This window comes from Lepidochelys kempii, chromosome 3 (assembly GCF_965140285.1).
Source record: "Lepidochelys kempii isolate rLepKem1 chromosome 3, rLepKem1.hap1, whole genome shotgun sequence".
Taxonomy (NCBI): domain Eukaryota; kingdom Metazoa; phylum Chordata; order Testudines; family Cheloniidae; genus Lepidochelys; species Lepidochelys kempii.
Window position 1 is genome coordinate 143,591,190 of NC_136382.1, and position 16,079 is coordinate 143,607,268.

General features: G+C 47.0%; 1 protein-coding gene across 1 annotated transcript in view; it reads right to left on the reverse strand.

Annotated features, from left to right (window-relative positions):
- The window catches only part of SRD5A2 (steroid 5 alpha-reductase 2), a 55,918-nt gene extending 43,742 nt beyond the window's left edge, over positions 1 to 12,176 (reverse strand). The window contains exon 1 of the mRNA XM_073335273.1: positions 11,893 to 12,176. Coding sequence (XP_073191374.1) covers positions 11,893 to 12,176 — 284 coding nt within the window. The remainder of the gene's footprint in view (positions 1 to 11,892) is intronic.
- Positions 12,177 to 16,079: the final 3,903 nt, after the last annotated feature.

Genomic DNA, 16,079 nt, shown 5'->3' on the forward strand with positions numbered 1-16,079 from the left:
GTTATGGGGAGTTCAATTTGGGAGACATATTCTGGAGAACTCATGCAGCCAGTAATAAAACATCATTCCAGTAATTAAAAATTACAGATCATAATTTTCTAGCACAGAAGGTGCTGCACCCAATACAAGGTAGCTCTATTTTGGTCCTCAATAGGACAGATAAAGAACTAATCACTGGACTGGATGTTGGTGGTTGCCTAGGGATGTGTGATCATAACCTGATTACATTCAATATGGGCAAACAGAGGACAGTCCGAACAAGTAATATATAAACTTGGTGCTGCAAGAGGGTTACTCTCTCAAAGATGAGGAAAATTATGAGTGAAATTGATTGGAAGAAAAAGATAGACAGGAAAACATGCATGAAAATTGGGAATTCTTAAAGGAGAGTTTATTAGATGAACAAAAAGCCATGCTTTCACCCAGACCACACCGCACGATCCATTGTCTACAGCCAAGCTCTACGATACAACTGCATTTGCTCCAACTCCTCAGACAGAGACAAACACCTACAAGATCTCTATCAAGCATTCTTACAACTACAGTACCCACCTGCTGAAGTGAAGAAACAGATTGACAGAGCCAGAAGAGTACCCAGAAGTCACCTACTACAGGACAGGCCCAACAAAGAAAGTAACAGAACGCCACTAGCCATCACCCACAGCCCCCAACTAAAACCTCTCCAATGCATCATCAAGGATCTACAACCTATCCTGAAGGATGACCCATCACTCTCACAAATCTTGGGAGACAGGCCAGTCCTTGCCTACAGACAGCCCCCCAACCTGAAGCAAATACTCACCAGCAACCACACACCACACCTCAGAACCACTAACCCAGGAACCTATCCTTGCAACAAAGCCCGTTGCCAACTGTGTCCACATATCTGTTCAGGGGACACCATCATAGGGCCTAATCACACCAGCCACACTATCAGAGGCTCGTTCACCTGCACATCTACCAGTGTGATATATGCCATCCTGTGCCAGCAATGCCCCTCTGCCATGTACATTGGTCAAACTGGACAGTCTCTACGTAAAAGAATAAATGGACACAAATCAGATGTCAAGAATTATAACATTCATAAACCAGTCGGAGAACACTTCAATCTCCCTGGTCACTCGATCTCTGACCTAAAAGTCGCAATATTGCATCCGATGAAGTGAGCTGTAGCTCACAAAAGCTTATGCTCAAATAAATTGGATAGTCTCTAAGGTGCCACAAGTACTCCTTTTCTTTTTGCGAATACAGACTAACACGGCTGCTACTCTGAAACCTGACAATAAGAAGGAGTTTTTAAAGAATATTCGTAACTAAGGAAATCCCAGCAATGGTATAGGTGAATAGACACATTATTAGATAGAGTCGGTAGAACTGTTAGCAATGACGCAGAAAGTGTTCAATAAATATTTCTGTCTGTATTTAAAAGAAGCAGGATGATATATTTGCATCACATGAGACTGATGAACTACTTTCCAGACCATCAGAATTCCCTAATAACTTGTACCCAAGAGTTATAAAAAGTGAGCTAGGAAGATCTCTGGCCCATCAATTTTAATTTTAAATACATTTTAGAATACCAGGGAAATTCCAGAAGACTGAAAGAATACTAATATTGTGAAATATTCAAAAAGTGCAAGCAGTATGCCCTGTGTAACTGTAGGCAGGTTAGCTTGACATCAGTCTTGGGCAAAACAATGGAAAAGCTGATATAGGATTCAATTGCTAAAGAATTAAAGAATAGGAATACAATTAATTACAGTCAACATGGTTTCATGGAAAATAGGTCTTGTCAAACAAACTTGATTTTTCTTTTTTTTAATGGCATTTCTAGTTTGGTTAACAAAGGTAAAGAATTTGCAGCCATGTTGCAGCGCGAGATATACTGCCATCTCCGACCAGCTAGGAGACTCCATCCCATCCTAGAAGACAATGACCTGGCCTCAGTTATTCATGCCTTCCTCACCTTTCGGCTACAGCAATGCAATATACTTGGGCATGAAGCTGTCAGCACTTAGGAAACTCCAACTAGTACAGAACACTGCAAGGCACCTCCTCAGCAACAGAGGCTATCATGCATACATCACATACCTGTCCTTCCTCCTTACAGTGGCTTCCTGTAGGATTTTGAATCAAGTTCAAGGTCCCGTTCCTTATCTTTAAGGTGCACAATGGCGTGGGCCCAGGATATCCAAAAGATTTCCTAAGCTCCAGGAACAGAGACTATGGTCAACAACTCCACTCCTCAGCCACAACGGAACTCTCTGCAGTAGGGTAAAGCTTGTCTGTGTAGTAGATAAGAACTTTCTCTGCGGTCAATTTTAAACTGTGGAATGAACTCCCTCAGGAACCATCACAAACCTCACCACCTTCTGCTCCAACTGCAAGGCACATTTCTTTGATCTTGCCTTCTCCAACAAACACAAAGCAACACATATATTTAAATAACAAAAACAAACAAACAAAAAAGCTAAAACCCTGCCAAAACAATATACTCCCCTTCACATGTTCCTATCCCTGGGATCAGATGAGAGAAAAAACACCATACAAGAGTTGTGTAGTTACATTGCTTTATGCGCTGCTGGAAGGTGCTCAGATGCCATGCTCATCACTGCAGAATAAGGGCCTCCATAAAATAGATACAATATACTTAGAACTGCACAACATTCTGGTTAAAAAGTTAGCACTATCCAATACCCATAAAGCACATTTTAAATGGATTACAAAATAGCTAATTGGCAGGACTCAAAAAGTAGTTGATGGTAGATAATCATCACAGAATGTGGGTGTTTCTAGTGGGGTTTTGGAGAGATCAATACTAGGCGCAACACTATTCAACATTTTCATTAACAACTGGAAGTAAATATAAAATCACTGCTGTTGAAGTTTGGTAGATGATACAAAGATTAGCAGACTGGTAAATAATGAAGAGGACAGAGCAGTCGGATTCAAACAAAATATGTTTTAATACATCTAGGAACAAGGAATGCAGGCCGTAAGTACCAAACGGAGGCGACGGGAGAATTGTGTCCTTGAAAGCAGTGATTCTGAAAAGGATTTAGGGATCATAACTTCATAGAGCTGTAAGGCTGGAAGGGACCTCAAGATCCATAAAGTCTGTCTCCCCATACAGAGCCAGGATGAAGTATGCCCAGACCATCCTTGACAGGTATTTGTCCAACCTGTTCTGAAAAACATCCAGTGATGGGGATTTCACAACCTCCCTTGGCTGTCTGTTCCAGAGTTTAACTATCCATACAATTAGAAAGTTTTTCCTAATGCCTAACCTAAGTCTCCCTTGCTGCAGATTAAGCCCATTACTTCTTGTCCTCCCTTCAGTGGACACAGAGAACAATTGATAACCGTCCTCTTTCTAATAGCTCTTAACATACTTTAAGAATGTTATCAAGTCCCCACTCAGTCTTCTTTCTCCAGATTAAACATGCCCAGTTTTTAAAAACTTTCCTCATTTGTCAGGTTTTCTAAGCCCTTTATGATTTTTGTAGCTGTCTTCTAGGCACTCTTCAGTTTGTCCACATCTTTCCTAAAGTGTGGTGCCCAGAATTGGACAATACTCCAGTTGAGGCCTCACCAGTGCCACGTAGAGAGGAACAATTACCTCCTGTGTCTTACACGCAACATGCCTGTTAATACTCCTTTTTTGTCACAGCATCACATTGTTGGCTCATATTCAATTTGTGATCCAGTATAACCCCCAGAATCTTTTCTGAAGTATTATTGCATAGCCAGCTATTGCCCATTTTCTAGTTGTCTGTTTGATTTTTCCTTCCTGGATGTATTTCTTTGCACTTGTCTTTATGGAATGGCATTTTGTTAATTTCAGACTTGTCCAAGGTCATTTTGAATGCTAACTCTGTCATCCAAAATCCTTGCAATCCCTCCAAGCTTTGCATCATCCACAAATTTTACAAGCATAGTCTCCTCTCCATTATCCAAGTCATGAATGAAATGGACAAGCAACTGAACATGTGTTCCCACTGCTGTGATAAAAAGAGCAAATGTGATCCTTGGATATATGAGTAGGAAACTGATTTTACCTCTGTTTATGGTATTGTGAGACTCATATTAGAATACTGTACCCAATTCTGCTGTCCACATTTTTAAAAGGATGTTGAAAAACTTGGAAAAGGCACAGAAAAGAGCCAAAAAAATTATTCAAAAGCTGGAGAAAATGCCATACAGTGAGAGACTTAAAGAGATCAATTTGTTTAGTTTATCAAAAAGAAGACTGTGACATGTCTAGATTATGGTATACAAGTACACATGGGTAATAAAGGGTTTTTTAATCTATCTGAGAAATGCAGAACAAGAACCAATGACTGGAAGTTAACGGCAGACAAAATCAAATTAGAAATTTATGTTCAAACTTTTAAAAGTGAGGGCAATCAACCAATGGAATAAACTACCAAAGGAAGTGGTTGATTCTCTATCTCTTGATGTCTTCAAATCAAGAGTGTATGCCATTCTAGAAGATACATGTTAGTCAAACACAGATTATTGGTATTGCCATATAGATCAATTATATGATTTTTGAAGAAATTTGGATCCTCTTTCTAGATACATTTGGATAAAAATATTGAGATGACTCGAAGAATGCCAAACCTCCAGTCTACCTAACCCCTCCTTTTTCTTTCCCCTCCCCTATCTCCTGTTTGTTTCTTCTCCCTATTCATATATGTTTTCTATATTATTACTGTTAATCCCCCTTAACATGTTATGTCTATGTAGTGTTGTCTGGTTTTGTATTGTCTGGTCTTGCAGCTTTAATGAGTTACAAAACTGCATAATTGCTTACTTCTATTGTAGATCCAGTGAAGCATATAGTGATTATATGTATGACTAAATATAGTGATTTGCTATAACAACTGGGCTGTGGCTGCCTTGCCTACTGGTTGGAACAGAGGTAGTCAGGCCTAGTGGCCAAGTCAGGAGCTGAGTTATCAAGTGTGGGGAGCGAGCCAGAGCTGACAGCCAGAGACCAGGTATCAGCTGTCAGAGCAACGGCCAGAAACCAAATGCCAAGTCTGGGGAACAAGCTGGAGCCAAGAGTTGGAGCCAGACTATCCGTCAGAGTGAGGACAGGAGCAAGAAGGGAGGGCCAGGAACAGGAAACCAGTAGTAGGAAAACAGAAGTGGAACCAGGGTCAGGGAGCAAGATACAGAAGTGGGTTCCAGAGCAAGTGCGGGGAACATGATGGGAGCTGAGAGCAGGAATAGAAATGCAGCTGCGGGCATGGAATGCTGTTGAGAGCCAGAAACCCAGGCCTGCTGTGGGGTTTAAGACTGTGGCTGAGGGAGTCTTCAGCCAATCGGGAGGCCTGTTTCATTAGCTGAGTCATCTGAGAGCAATGAGCTGGGTCTGGGTTCAGCTGTGAGTCTCGACCCTGATATTTGGAAAAAATATCAAAATGGAAGTCATTTATCTTCTTATATTTTTCATTGCCTGCTTCTTTATGAAAATCAATAAAAATTATTAATAATAATAAAAAGAATAGTTACCAGGCTCAATATAGGAGAAACTGGATGAAATTCTATGGTAATATACAGGAGGTCAGACACTGACTAATGATCTAATGGTCTCCTCTGGCCAGAAAATGTCTCAATCTATTAAACGCTTTTACTAGCCCCTCTGCACCCACACCTTTATCAGTTTCCCCCTCCATGTGGATGTTTGGAGCAGTCAATGGTGGTGTCAGGATTACAGACTGTAAATACCTCCTTAGGGAGAGGCAGATACCACTAAGTTATGCAGCAATTCTATGCAGAAATTCACAAAGAAAATTCCCTTTATGCAAAACGGGGCCTTTTAATACAAATCCTCAGGAATGCTGAAATATAGGTGTAACCAAGTATTGGGGGTAGCCGTGGTAGTCTGTATCCACAAAAACAACAAAAAGAAAAGGAGTACTTGTGGCACCTTAGAGACTAACCAATTTATTTGAGCATAAGCTTTCGTGAGCTACAGCTCACTTCATCGGATGCGTACTGTGGAAAGTACACAAGATCTTTTTATACACACAAAGCATGAAAAAATGCGTGTTTACCACTAAAAAAGGTTTTCTCTCCCCCCACCCCACTCTCCTGCTAGTAATAGCTTATCTAAAGTGATCACTCTCCTTAATCAATGGCCCACCTTGATTATCATACACATGGTAAGGAGAGTGATCATTTTAGATAAGCTATTACCAGCAGGAGAGTGGGGTGGGCAGAGAGAAAACAGTTTGTAGTGGTAAACACCCATTTTTTCATGCTTTGTGTGTATAAAAAGATCTTGTGTACTTTCCACAGTACGCATCCGATGAAGTGAGCTGTAGCTCACGAAAGCTTATGCTCAAATAAATTGGTTAGTCTCTAAGGTGCCACAAGTACTCCTTTTCTTTTTGGGAATACAGACTAACATGGCTGTTACTCTGAAACAAAAACAACAAGCAGTCTGGGTGGAAAAGAGCTATTCAAGCCCAAATTAATGGTGTTAAATTTGCAAATGAATTTTAGTTCTGCTGTTTCTCTTTGAAGTCTGTTTCTGCAGTTTTGAACAAGCTTGAATAGGGACTGGGAGTGGCTGGCTCATTACAAAAGCAGCTTTCCCTCTCCTGGAATTGACACCTCCTCATCTATTATAGGGAGTGGACTACATCCACCCTGATCGAATTGGCTTTGCCAACACTGGTTCTCCACTTGTGAGGTAACTCCCTTCCCTTCATGTGTCATTATATAATGCCTGCATCTGTAATTTTCACTCCATGCATCTGAAGAAGTGGTGTTTTACCCACGAAAGCTTATGCCCAAATAAATCTGTCAGTCTTTAAGGTGCCTCCAGACTCCTTGTTGTTTGTATAGGTGTAACCAGTGATAACACTAACAACAGCAACAATTGCTCAATTAATTAAAATATTTTTATAACAATAAATAACAACATTTTACTTCTTTTACAATTTCAGAGTCAAAGTGAACAAGGGCAATCGGATTACATCAACTAAATATGTATAATTTCATTAATGGTGAACCATGCACCTTATCATTACGCTGACAGTTAAGTCTGATCACAGAAAGATTCAAAAATTTGACATTCTGCTATTTCCATCAGAGATTTCTGTGCATGACAGCACGTAAGTTAAAAGAAAACAAGATGTATTTTGTGGATGCATCTCAAAATATAAGTATAAGTATAAGTAGGGGCATAGTGAGCAGATCGAGGGACGTGATCGTTCCCCTCTATTCGACATTGGTGAGGCCTCATCTGGACTACTGTGTCCAGTTTTGGGCCCCACACTTCAAGAAAGATGTGGATAAATTGGAGAGAGTCCAGCGAAGGGCAACAAAAATTATTAGGGGACTGGAACACATGAGTTATGAGGAGAGGCTGAGGGAACTGGGATTGTTTAGTCTGCAGAAGAGAAGAATGAGGGGGGATTTGATAGGTGCTTTCAACTACCTGAAAGGGGGTTCCAAAGAGGATGGCTCTAGACTGTTCTCAATGGTAGCAGATGACAGAACGAGGAGTAATGGTCTCAAGTTGCAGTGGGGGAGGTTTAGATTGGATATTAGGAAAAACTTTTTCACTAAGAGGGTGGTGAAACACTGGAATGCATTACCTAGGGAGGTGGTAGAATCTCCTTCCTTAGAGGTTTTTAAGGTCAGGCTTGACAAAGCCCTAGCTGGGATGATTTAACTGGGAATTGGTCCTGCTTCGAGCAGGGGGTTGGACTAGATGACCTTCTGGGGTCCCTTCCAACGCTGATATTCTATGATTCTATGATTCTATGAAAGTACTGGCCTGCATATTTTCAAATACCATTCACTGACTATTCAGACAAAAATGAAATGTTCCCACCCCAGAAAAATCCTTCATCTGTCCTCTTTTCCATGTAACTTGAAAATAGCATTGATTAGTTCAATAAAAGTAATCAAAGTTATTTGTATTAACAGTAAAATTTTTAAATTATTATTTTAAATTATTAAAGAAAAGGTGTTGTCATTATAGGTACAAAGTTGTTGGGATAACATATAACACTGGGAACCATTTTGTATGGATCCAGAAACTTGGTAAAACTGAGGACTTCATGATGGAATTTTGGAATTAAAAAGGAATCGAGGTGGAGATATTCCAGCCTAAAGAGTTCTCCAGATTCCATTGAACTGTACCAAGCCACATTACTATTATATGAATTTCACAGCAACACTACAGATGCTAGCTCCTTCAAAGAAAGATATAGAATAGTATTCCTTCACGTAGTTTTTGAGTGCTGTAGTGGTGCTCACTGTTTTCTATGTTTTAGAAGCTATCAGAAACCACTCAGAACAGAAGTGTGCATTAAGCTAGGTCTTGTACATTTGCATACAGTTAATAAACAAGATTATTTGAGAGTCACCTGCACCCTGGTAGTGTCTTCCTATTATTTTTGTTGTGTAACAGGGAAAAGACAACACTAAACATAACAAATGTTTCTAGATTTATAACAAACAATTTTTGGTAACTTTAGCCATTTTCCCTGTTTTTAATTAATCTAACAACAAAACAAAGTTCCTATAGACTTCTTCATTTGTAATTATCATATAATTTGTTAAAACTTTACAGCCGGATTTCCAACAAATTGGCTAAATACTGCTTTTTGTTGATATTTACAAAGAAAATATACAAAAGAATATTGTATGTTTACTAACAAAGAAAGCACATATTTAAAATTGGGGTAATAAATTTGTCAGACCGGAAATAAAGGTTCACTTCTGGGAGTGGCATATGCTTAACTCTGCATCATGAAAGAACAGTCACAGGGAGGTGTCACTAGGGTTGACTCAATACCTATTTTGTCAAGCACAGCCAGTTGAAACCCAGCTCCTATTCAAACTCCATCTACAAAATGAAATGGGGGGATGGAATCACATCTCACACCATAGTGCTCAAGAACAAACCTGTGGGTCAGGAAGTGACATGTCCCAGCTCCTTCAGAACAGTCTGACAGTTGTGGGGAGTGACCGAAGTCACAATTTGTCACCTAGAGTCAGTGAACCCCCAGATCCCTATTCAAGCCCTGTACAATATGGAAGAGGTGTGAGATCTGACATGGGGCAGCATATTGCACAAGAACAAAGCTTCAGGTCAGAGAGTGGGATGTCCCAGCTCCTTCGGAACCACAGGACAGTCACAGGGACATGTCACTTGAGCTGACCAAGACATTTTTGTCACATGCAGCCAGGCAAAACGCAGTTCCTTATTAATGCACCATTTGCAATATGGAAGCGGGGTTGGGACCAGACATTACAAACCCATGAAAAAAACGCAGAAATTGGGCATGTTTTTGGCTTAATTGGCTTGTGAGTTGCTTGTTGGCTAGTTTTTGGCTTGTAGCTTGTTGCTTCTTTGGCTTGTAGCTTGTTGCTTGTAGCTTCTTTTTTTTGATCGGCTCCCAGCAAGCAGGGGCAAGGGGAAACAAGCAGGGGTAAGGTGGTGAGAGAATCAGGGGTGCACAGTGGGCCCAGCACAGCCCCAGATTGTGTGCCGGGGGATCTAGTCACATAGAGAGTTGGGGTTCTTAGGGACTGGCTTGTTTTGGCCTTGTTTTGAAATGGGATTAGCTTGATTTTTGGCTTATTGTGAAAGTCAGGATGCTTATTTGCCACTGAAATTTGGCAACTGTGGTAGGGACCTCACATCTTACAGCACACTGCACAGGAGCAAAGTGAGTGATACCTCCCAGAGCCTTCAGAACATGTTGAGGGGGCCAGGTGACCTGAGCCTCATTTTGTCACAGCCAGCCGGTCACCACCCATCCTCTGACTGGATTATTTAAATTCATGGATAATTACTGAGACACTGACAGGCGATTAGAAATTAAAAGTTTTGACCACATTCCATGGATGACATTTCTAAAAGTGGGACGTGGCCATTTGAAATAAGTTTGGCCTTTGAATAAGGAGGCACTTAACAAGGAACCGGGAGTAAAGAACCAACTTCAGCGTCTTAACCCGAATCCGGTCGTTCAGACTGATCCAGTCGGCAGTGAACAGGGCCAGGAGCATCACCTCGCCAGTCACAGGAGGGAGCCAAGGTAGAAATCCAGCACCCAGACCCTTCCACTGGGGTCAGAGCCACCGTCTGCACCGCCAGCCCACTGCGAGAGCCCGCACACACACACACCCCAGCAAGCCTCCTCTCCCCTACAGAGCCACCAGACACCCTTTGCCACCCAGCGAGCCCGCCCCCCTAGAGAGCCACCCAGAGACACTTCACCAGTCAGCGAGCCCACCCCCCCGGGGGGCCACCCAGTGAGTTCTGCCACCCCGAGAGCCACCCAGAGACCCTTCACCACCCAGCGAGCTCCCCCACCGAGAGCCACCCAGAGACCCTTCTCCACCCAGCGAGCTCCCCCCCCGAGAGCCACCCAGAGACCCTTCTCCACCCAGCGAGCTCCCCTGCCAAGAGCCACCCAGAGACCCTTCTCCACCCAGCCATCCCACCCCTCCCCCCCAGGGAGCCTCCCAGACACCCTTCGCCACCCAGTGAGCCCCTCACCCCCCCCAGGGAAACACCCAGACACCCTTCGCCATCCAGCGATCCCACCCCCCCTCGGGAGCCACCCAGAGACCCTTCGCCACCCAGTGAGCTCCCGCAAGCCCCCCCAGTGAGCCATCCAGAGACCCTTCACCACCCAGTGAGCTCCCACCCCGAGAGCCACCCAGAGAGCTCCCCCTGCCCCCCCAGGGAGCCACCCAGACACCCTTCGCCACCCAGTGAGACCTCCCCAGGGAGCCACCCAGAGACCCTTCTCCACCCAGCAAGACCTCCCCAGGGAGCCACCCAGACACCCTTCTCCACCCAGTGAAACCTCCCCAGGGAGCCACCCAGAGACCCTTCTCCACCCAGCGAGACCTCCCCAGGGAGCCACCCAGAGACCCTTCTCCACCCAGCAAGACCTCCCCAGGGAGCCACCCAGACACCCTTCTCCACCCAGCGAGACCTCCCCAGGGAGCCACCCAGAGACCCTTCTCCACCCAGCGAGACCTCCCCAGGGAGCCACCCAGAGACCCTTCTCCACCCAGCAAGACCTCCCCAGGGAGCCACCCAGACACCCTTCGCCATCCAGCGATCCCACCCCCCCTCGGGAGCCACCCAGAGACCCTTCGCCACCCAGCGAGACCTCCCCAGGGAGCCACCCAGACACCCTTCTCCACCCAGCGAGACCTCCCCAGGGAGCCACCCAGAGACCCTTCTCCACCCAGCGAGACCTCCCCAGGGAGCCACCCAGAGACCCTTCTCCACCCAGCGAGACCTCCCCAGGGAGCCACCCAGACACCCTTCGCCATCCAGCGATCCCACCCCCCCTCGGGAGCCACCCAGAGACCCTTCTCCACCCAGCGAGACCTCCCCAGGGAGCCACCCAGACACCCTTCGCCATCCAGCGAGACCTCCCCAGGGAGCCACCCAGAGACCCTTCGCCACCCAGCGAGACCTCCCCAGGGAGCCACCCAGAGACCCTTCTCCACCCAGCGAGACCTCCCCAGGGAGCCACCCAGAGACCCTTCGCCATCCAGCGAGACCTCCCCAGGGAGCCACCCAGACACCCTTCTCCACCCAGCGAGACCTCCCCAGGGAGCCACCCAGACACCCTTCGCCATCCAGCGAGACCTCCCCAGGGAGCCACCCAGAGACCCTTCTCCACCCAGCGAGACCTCCCCAGGGAGCCACCCAGACACCCTTCGCCATCCAGCGAGACCTCCCCAGGGAGCCACCCAGAGACCCTTCGCCACCCAGCGAGACCTCCCCAGGGAGCCACCCAGAGACCCTTCGCCACCCAGCGAGCCCCGCAGCGAGCCCTCGCCCCACCCCGCTCCTGCCGCCCGCCACGCCGCGGCGGCGGGGGCTCGCGTTACCTGTGGAAGTAGTGCGCGCAGAACATGCCGCAGAGCAGCCGGCAGCCCAGGGGCTCCAGGCGCGGCGGGCTGCGCAGCGCCAGCAGCAGCGCGGGCACCAAGAAGGAGGGCAGCTCCTGCAGGAACCAGGCGCAGCGGGCAGGCAGCCTGGCCCAGGGCTTGCCCGGCTTCTCCTGGTGTTTCCCGTACCTGGACGGGGCACGGAGGTTGAGGCAGAGCAGCAGGAACCCCAGGGCGCCCAGGAGGGAGCTGAGGGCGAGCACCAGGCTCGGGGAGCACTGCATGCTAGGGGTGGCGACAGGGCAGCCCAAGCCACCGCCAGCCCCTGCCTTAATAGAGCAACGGTCACCCCGCCCAGCCGGGCTGCCTCCACTTGGGCTGACTAGGCTGCGGAGCCCCTCCTCGAGGGAGGGGGAGCTGGGGCAGGGAGGGGCGGCCCGACTAGACTGGCCCCTCAGGCCGGGAATCCCGCGCCCCTCACCTGCGCTCCGACCATCTGCCCCTCCTGTGGGCGTCTGGAGAGGGCTTGCTGCGCAGCGCGCTGAAGTCCCTGGGAAGATTCCCATTGATCTCAGTGGGCTTTGGACCAGGCTCCCTATGTCAGCGTCTTTCCCTTTCCCTAGACAATCTTTGGACCAAAAACCCGGTTCCCACTGGAGATGGGAAAGTATATAAAGGTGTCAGAAGCTCAGTAGGAATATTTAGCGCTGTGCTTCATGCAAGGGTTAATACTAAAATGTCTGTTCGGCTATAGCAATAAAGGGCCGAGAACTAGAAATGTGAAACAGAAAAACATTACTGCACAGCGAGCCCCGCCCCAGGGAGCCACCCAGAGCACCCTCGCAGCACAGGACCAACCTGCGCTTCAACAGGATGGCGGTTTTCGAAAGTGAACTGAGCGAGAGGAGGCTAAGGAAACACAAAAGCTCACCCACCCGTTGAAAGGCACATACTGGACCTAAGCAGAAGACGTGACAGGAGGAAGGATGCTTCGGGGAACAGCGCTCACGACAGGAGGTCTGTAGTCTGTAGTCCTGGCTGGCTCTTCCACACATTACCCAAGTAACCGTGAGCAAGGCACTTATCCACTGTACAAGAGTTGCTCCGTCTCTACAATGGGATAATGATTCTTTATTCCCTGGCTCATGGGGCTGTTGTAAGGATTAATTCATTAATATTTGTAAACCATTTGCAGATCTTTGGGTGAAAGATGCTGTACTGCAGGGGTCTGAAACTGGAATCGCCAGGAGGGCCACATGAGGACTCGTTCGTTGGCCCGAGGGCCACTGCCCCCATCCCCCACTCCACCCCCGCCCCTGCCCGCGGGGTGCAGCAGGGGGCTCAGGGCAGGGGGTTGGGGTGCAGGACGGGTGTGGATGTGGCAGGGGGCTCAGGACAGGGGTTTGGGGTGCAGGAGGGAGTGTGGGGTGCAGCAGGGGGTTGGGGTGCGACAGGGGGCTCAGAGCAGGTAGTTGGGGTGCAGGATGGGTGTGGGGTGTGGCAGGAGGCTCAGGACAGGGGTTTGGGGTGCGGAAGGGAGTGCAGGGTGTGGCAGGGTGTTGGGGTGCAGGGTGCAGCAGGGGGCTCAGGGCAGGGAGGTTGGGGTGCAGGAGCGGTTTGGGTTCCAGCCCGGCGCTCTTTACCTAGAGCGGCTCCAGGGTGGCAGGGGCGTGCACCGGGGCCAGGGTAGGCTCCCTGCCTGCCCTGGCCCCGGCCCCAGCCCCGTGCCGCTCCACTCCGCTCCGGGAGGCGGTGGGCACCCTGTCCCTGCAGCCCCAGGGGGAGGGGGAGCAGAGAACTCCTGTGAGCAGTTCTTGCTTGTGGGTATCTCCCCTGAAGCTCCCATTGGCCGCGCTTCCCCTTTCCCAGCCAATGGGAGCTTTGGAGGAGGTAATCACAGGCAAGAACAGCTCACAGGAGTTCTCTGCTCCCCCTCCGCCCAGGGCCGCAGGGAAGCGGTGCAGCGTCCTCAGCACCACGGGGTTGGCAAATCTGCAAACCAGCTCCAAAGCCCTGAGGGGCTGGATCCGGCTCTGGGCGGTAGATTGCCTACCCCTGTCCTGGATGTAGGCTGGGGACATAGCACGCTGTGGAGGGGACGGGGGGCCGCAGGGAGCTTGTCGGGTCCCAGGGAAGAACCCTGCGGCCCCATGTTTGAGACCCCTGCTGTAGTGCAGATATGGGGAAAAATATGCCAGCGATGCCCCTCTGCCATGTACATTGGTCAGACTGGGCAGTCTCTACGTAAAAGAATAAATGGACACAAATCAGATGTCAAGAATTATAACATTCATAAACCAGTTGGAGAACACTTCAGTCTCTCTGGTCACTCGATCTCTGACCTAAAAGTCACAATATTACAACAAAAAGACTTCAAAAACAGACTCCAAGGAGAGACTGCTGAATTGGAATTAATTTGCAAACTGGATACAATTAACTTAGGCTTGAATAGAGACTGAGAGTGGCTGTGTCATTACACAAAGTAAAACTATTTCCCCATGTTTATTTCCCCCCACCCCCACCCCCCACTGCTCCTCAGACGTTTCTGTTAACTGCTGGCAATGGCCCACCTTGATTATCACTACAAAAGGTTTTCTTGCCCCCCACCCCCGCTCTCCTGCCGGTAATAGCTCATCTTAAGTGATCACTCTCCTTACAATGTGTATGATAACAACCATTTTTCATGTCTGTGTGTATATAAATGTCACTGTATTTTCCGCTGAATGCATCCGATAAAGTGAGCTGTAGCTCACAAAAGCTTATGCTCAAATAAATTGGTTAGTCTCTAAGATGCCACTAGTACTCCTTTTCTTTTTGAGAAGGATGGGTGGTTGCTCTTTGATATGCTCCCAAACCTAAAATACCTTTGTAAATCTGGTACTAATCTACCAGTGCTTGTCCTAGTAGTATCTGATTGTCCAATCCTCAGATAAAGACTACAAGGGATGGTAAGCTTATGAAGGCAGAGAAACTTGGAAGGAGCCATGATTTTATCAATTAGAACATGATGTTAGTTGTTCACTTTAAATGATCAATTCATGAGACATCAGATAACTTGGCTCAATCAGTTTAATAAACATCGATAAATCAGTGCAAACAGAGAGGTTCATACATTACCAATTTGGAGAACAGTCCTGCAGCAGTTTCAATCTGTTCCAAAGTGTGGGCTCAATTCTGCTCATATTTATATTCCCCTTGTTTAAAACAGATAGAAAATTCCACTGTATTATTACAGACCTTACTCACCTTTACTTATCTAGTTTCATACCTATTTTTCTGAGTACAAAGACATCTGTGCCAACTGTCCCTAGCACTCTGTACCAGCTGTAGCTAGCCCACTATTCATATTTGGCAAGCCTCAACTGAACATACATCTTGTTTCTGACAGATTCTACATATACAAAGAACAGAGGTTGTATACAAAGTTTACCCACTAGTAAATTCCACTATAAAGTGCAGCATGAGTACAAGGCATTCTGGATGTAGAGTTCATAGATATACAATTTAGCATAAGTACAGAACCTTCTAGAAATATATGTTGGTTAACAAGGACATCAACCAAGGCTGTGTTTATCGAATACTTGACATGTAGGAGCTGTTGTAAGAGGACATGTGATTTGGGTTCGTCACGCACCTTAGTACAGAAAAAAAAAAAAAAATCAACCAGGAGTATGAAGCTGCAGCAGCTATGCGAATATGGAGGAGCCTGTTACAAAATCTCTGCAAATCTAGATGACTTTTGATTCATACCACTTTCAGAACTGTTTGAATCTGAGCCCTCTAGTCACTTACACATGCTCCCCCAGAACTCCACCTGGGCTGTGGTCGCACTGAGATTCTAGTTTCACTCTTTGGGGACAACATGGTAGGAAAGTAAGGCACATAGCCTTAGCCAAGGAGTTTCTTAGCCACAGGCAGTTTATTCTTAAAGCCCTCAAGAACTATTAATTTTTGAAAATGACAGAACAAGTCATGAAACACACCTTCCCCAAGTCTGAGCTCAACACTTCTGTAGTTTCTGTGGTTTGTCAGAGTTACAGGCTGGGCAGAGTTCGTCCTGCCCTCTCTCTCCTGCAAATCCTCCTTACATGTGGTGATGGTTGGCTCCCTGCACAGAGCGGAACCGTGCTCTAAAATAGGGCATCCATTTCTGTGCCATGTGCCAGTAAGTGTAATTGAGGGTAAAC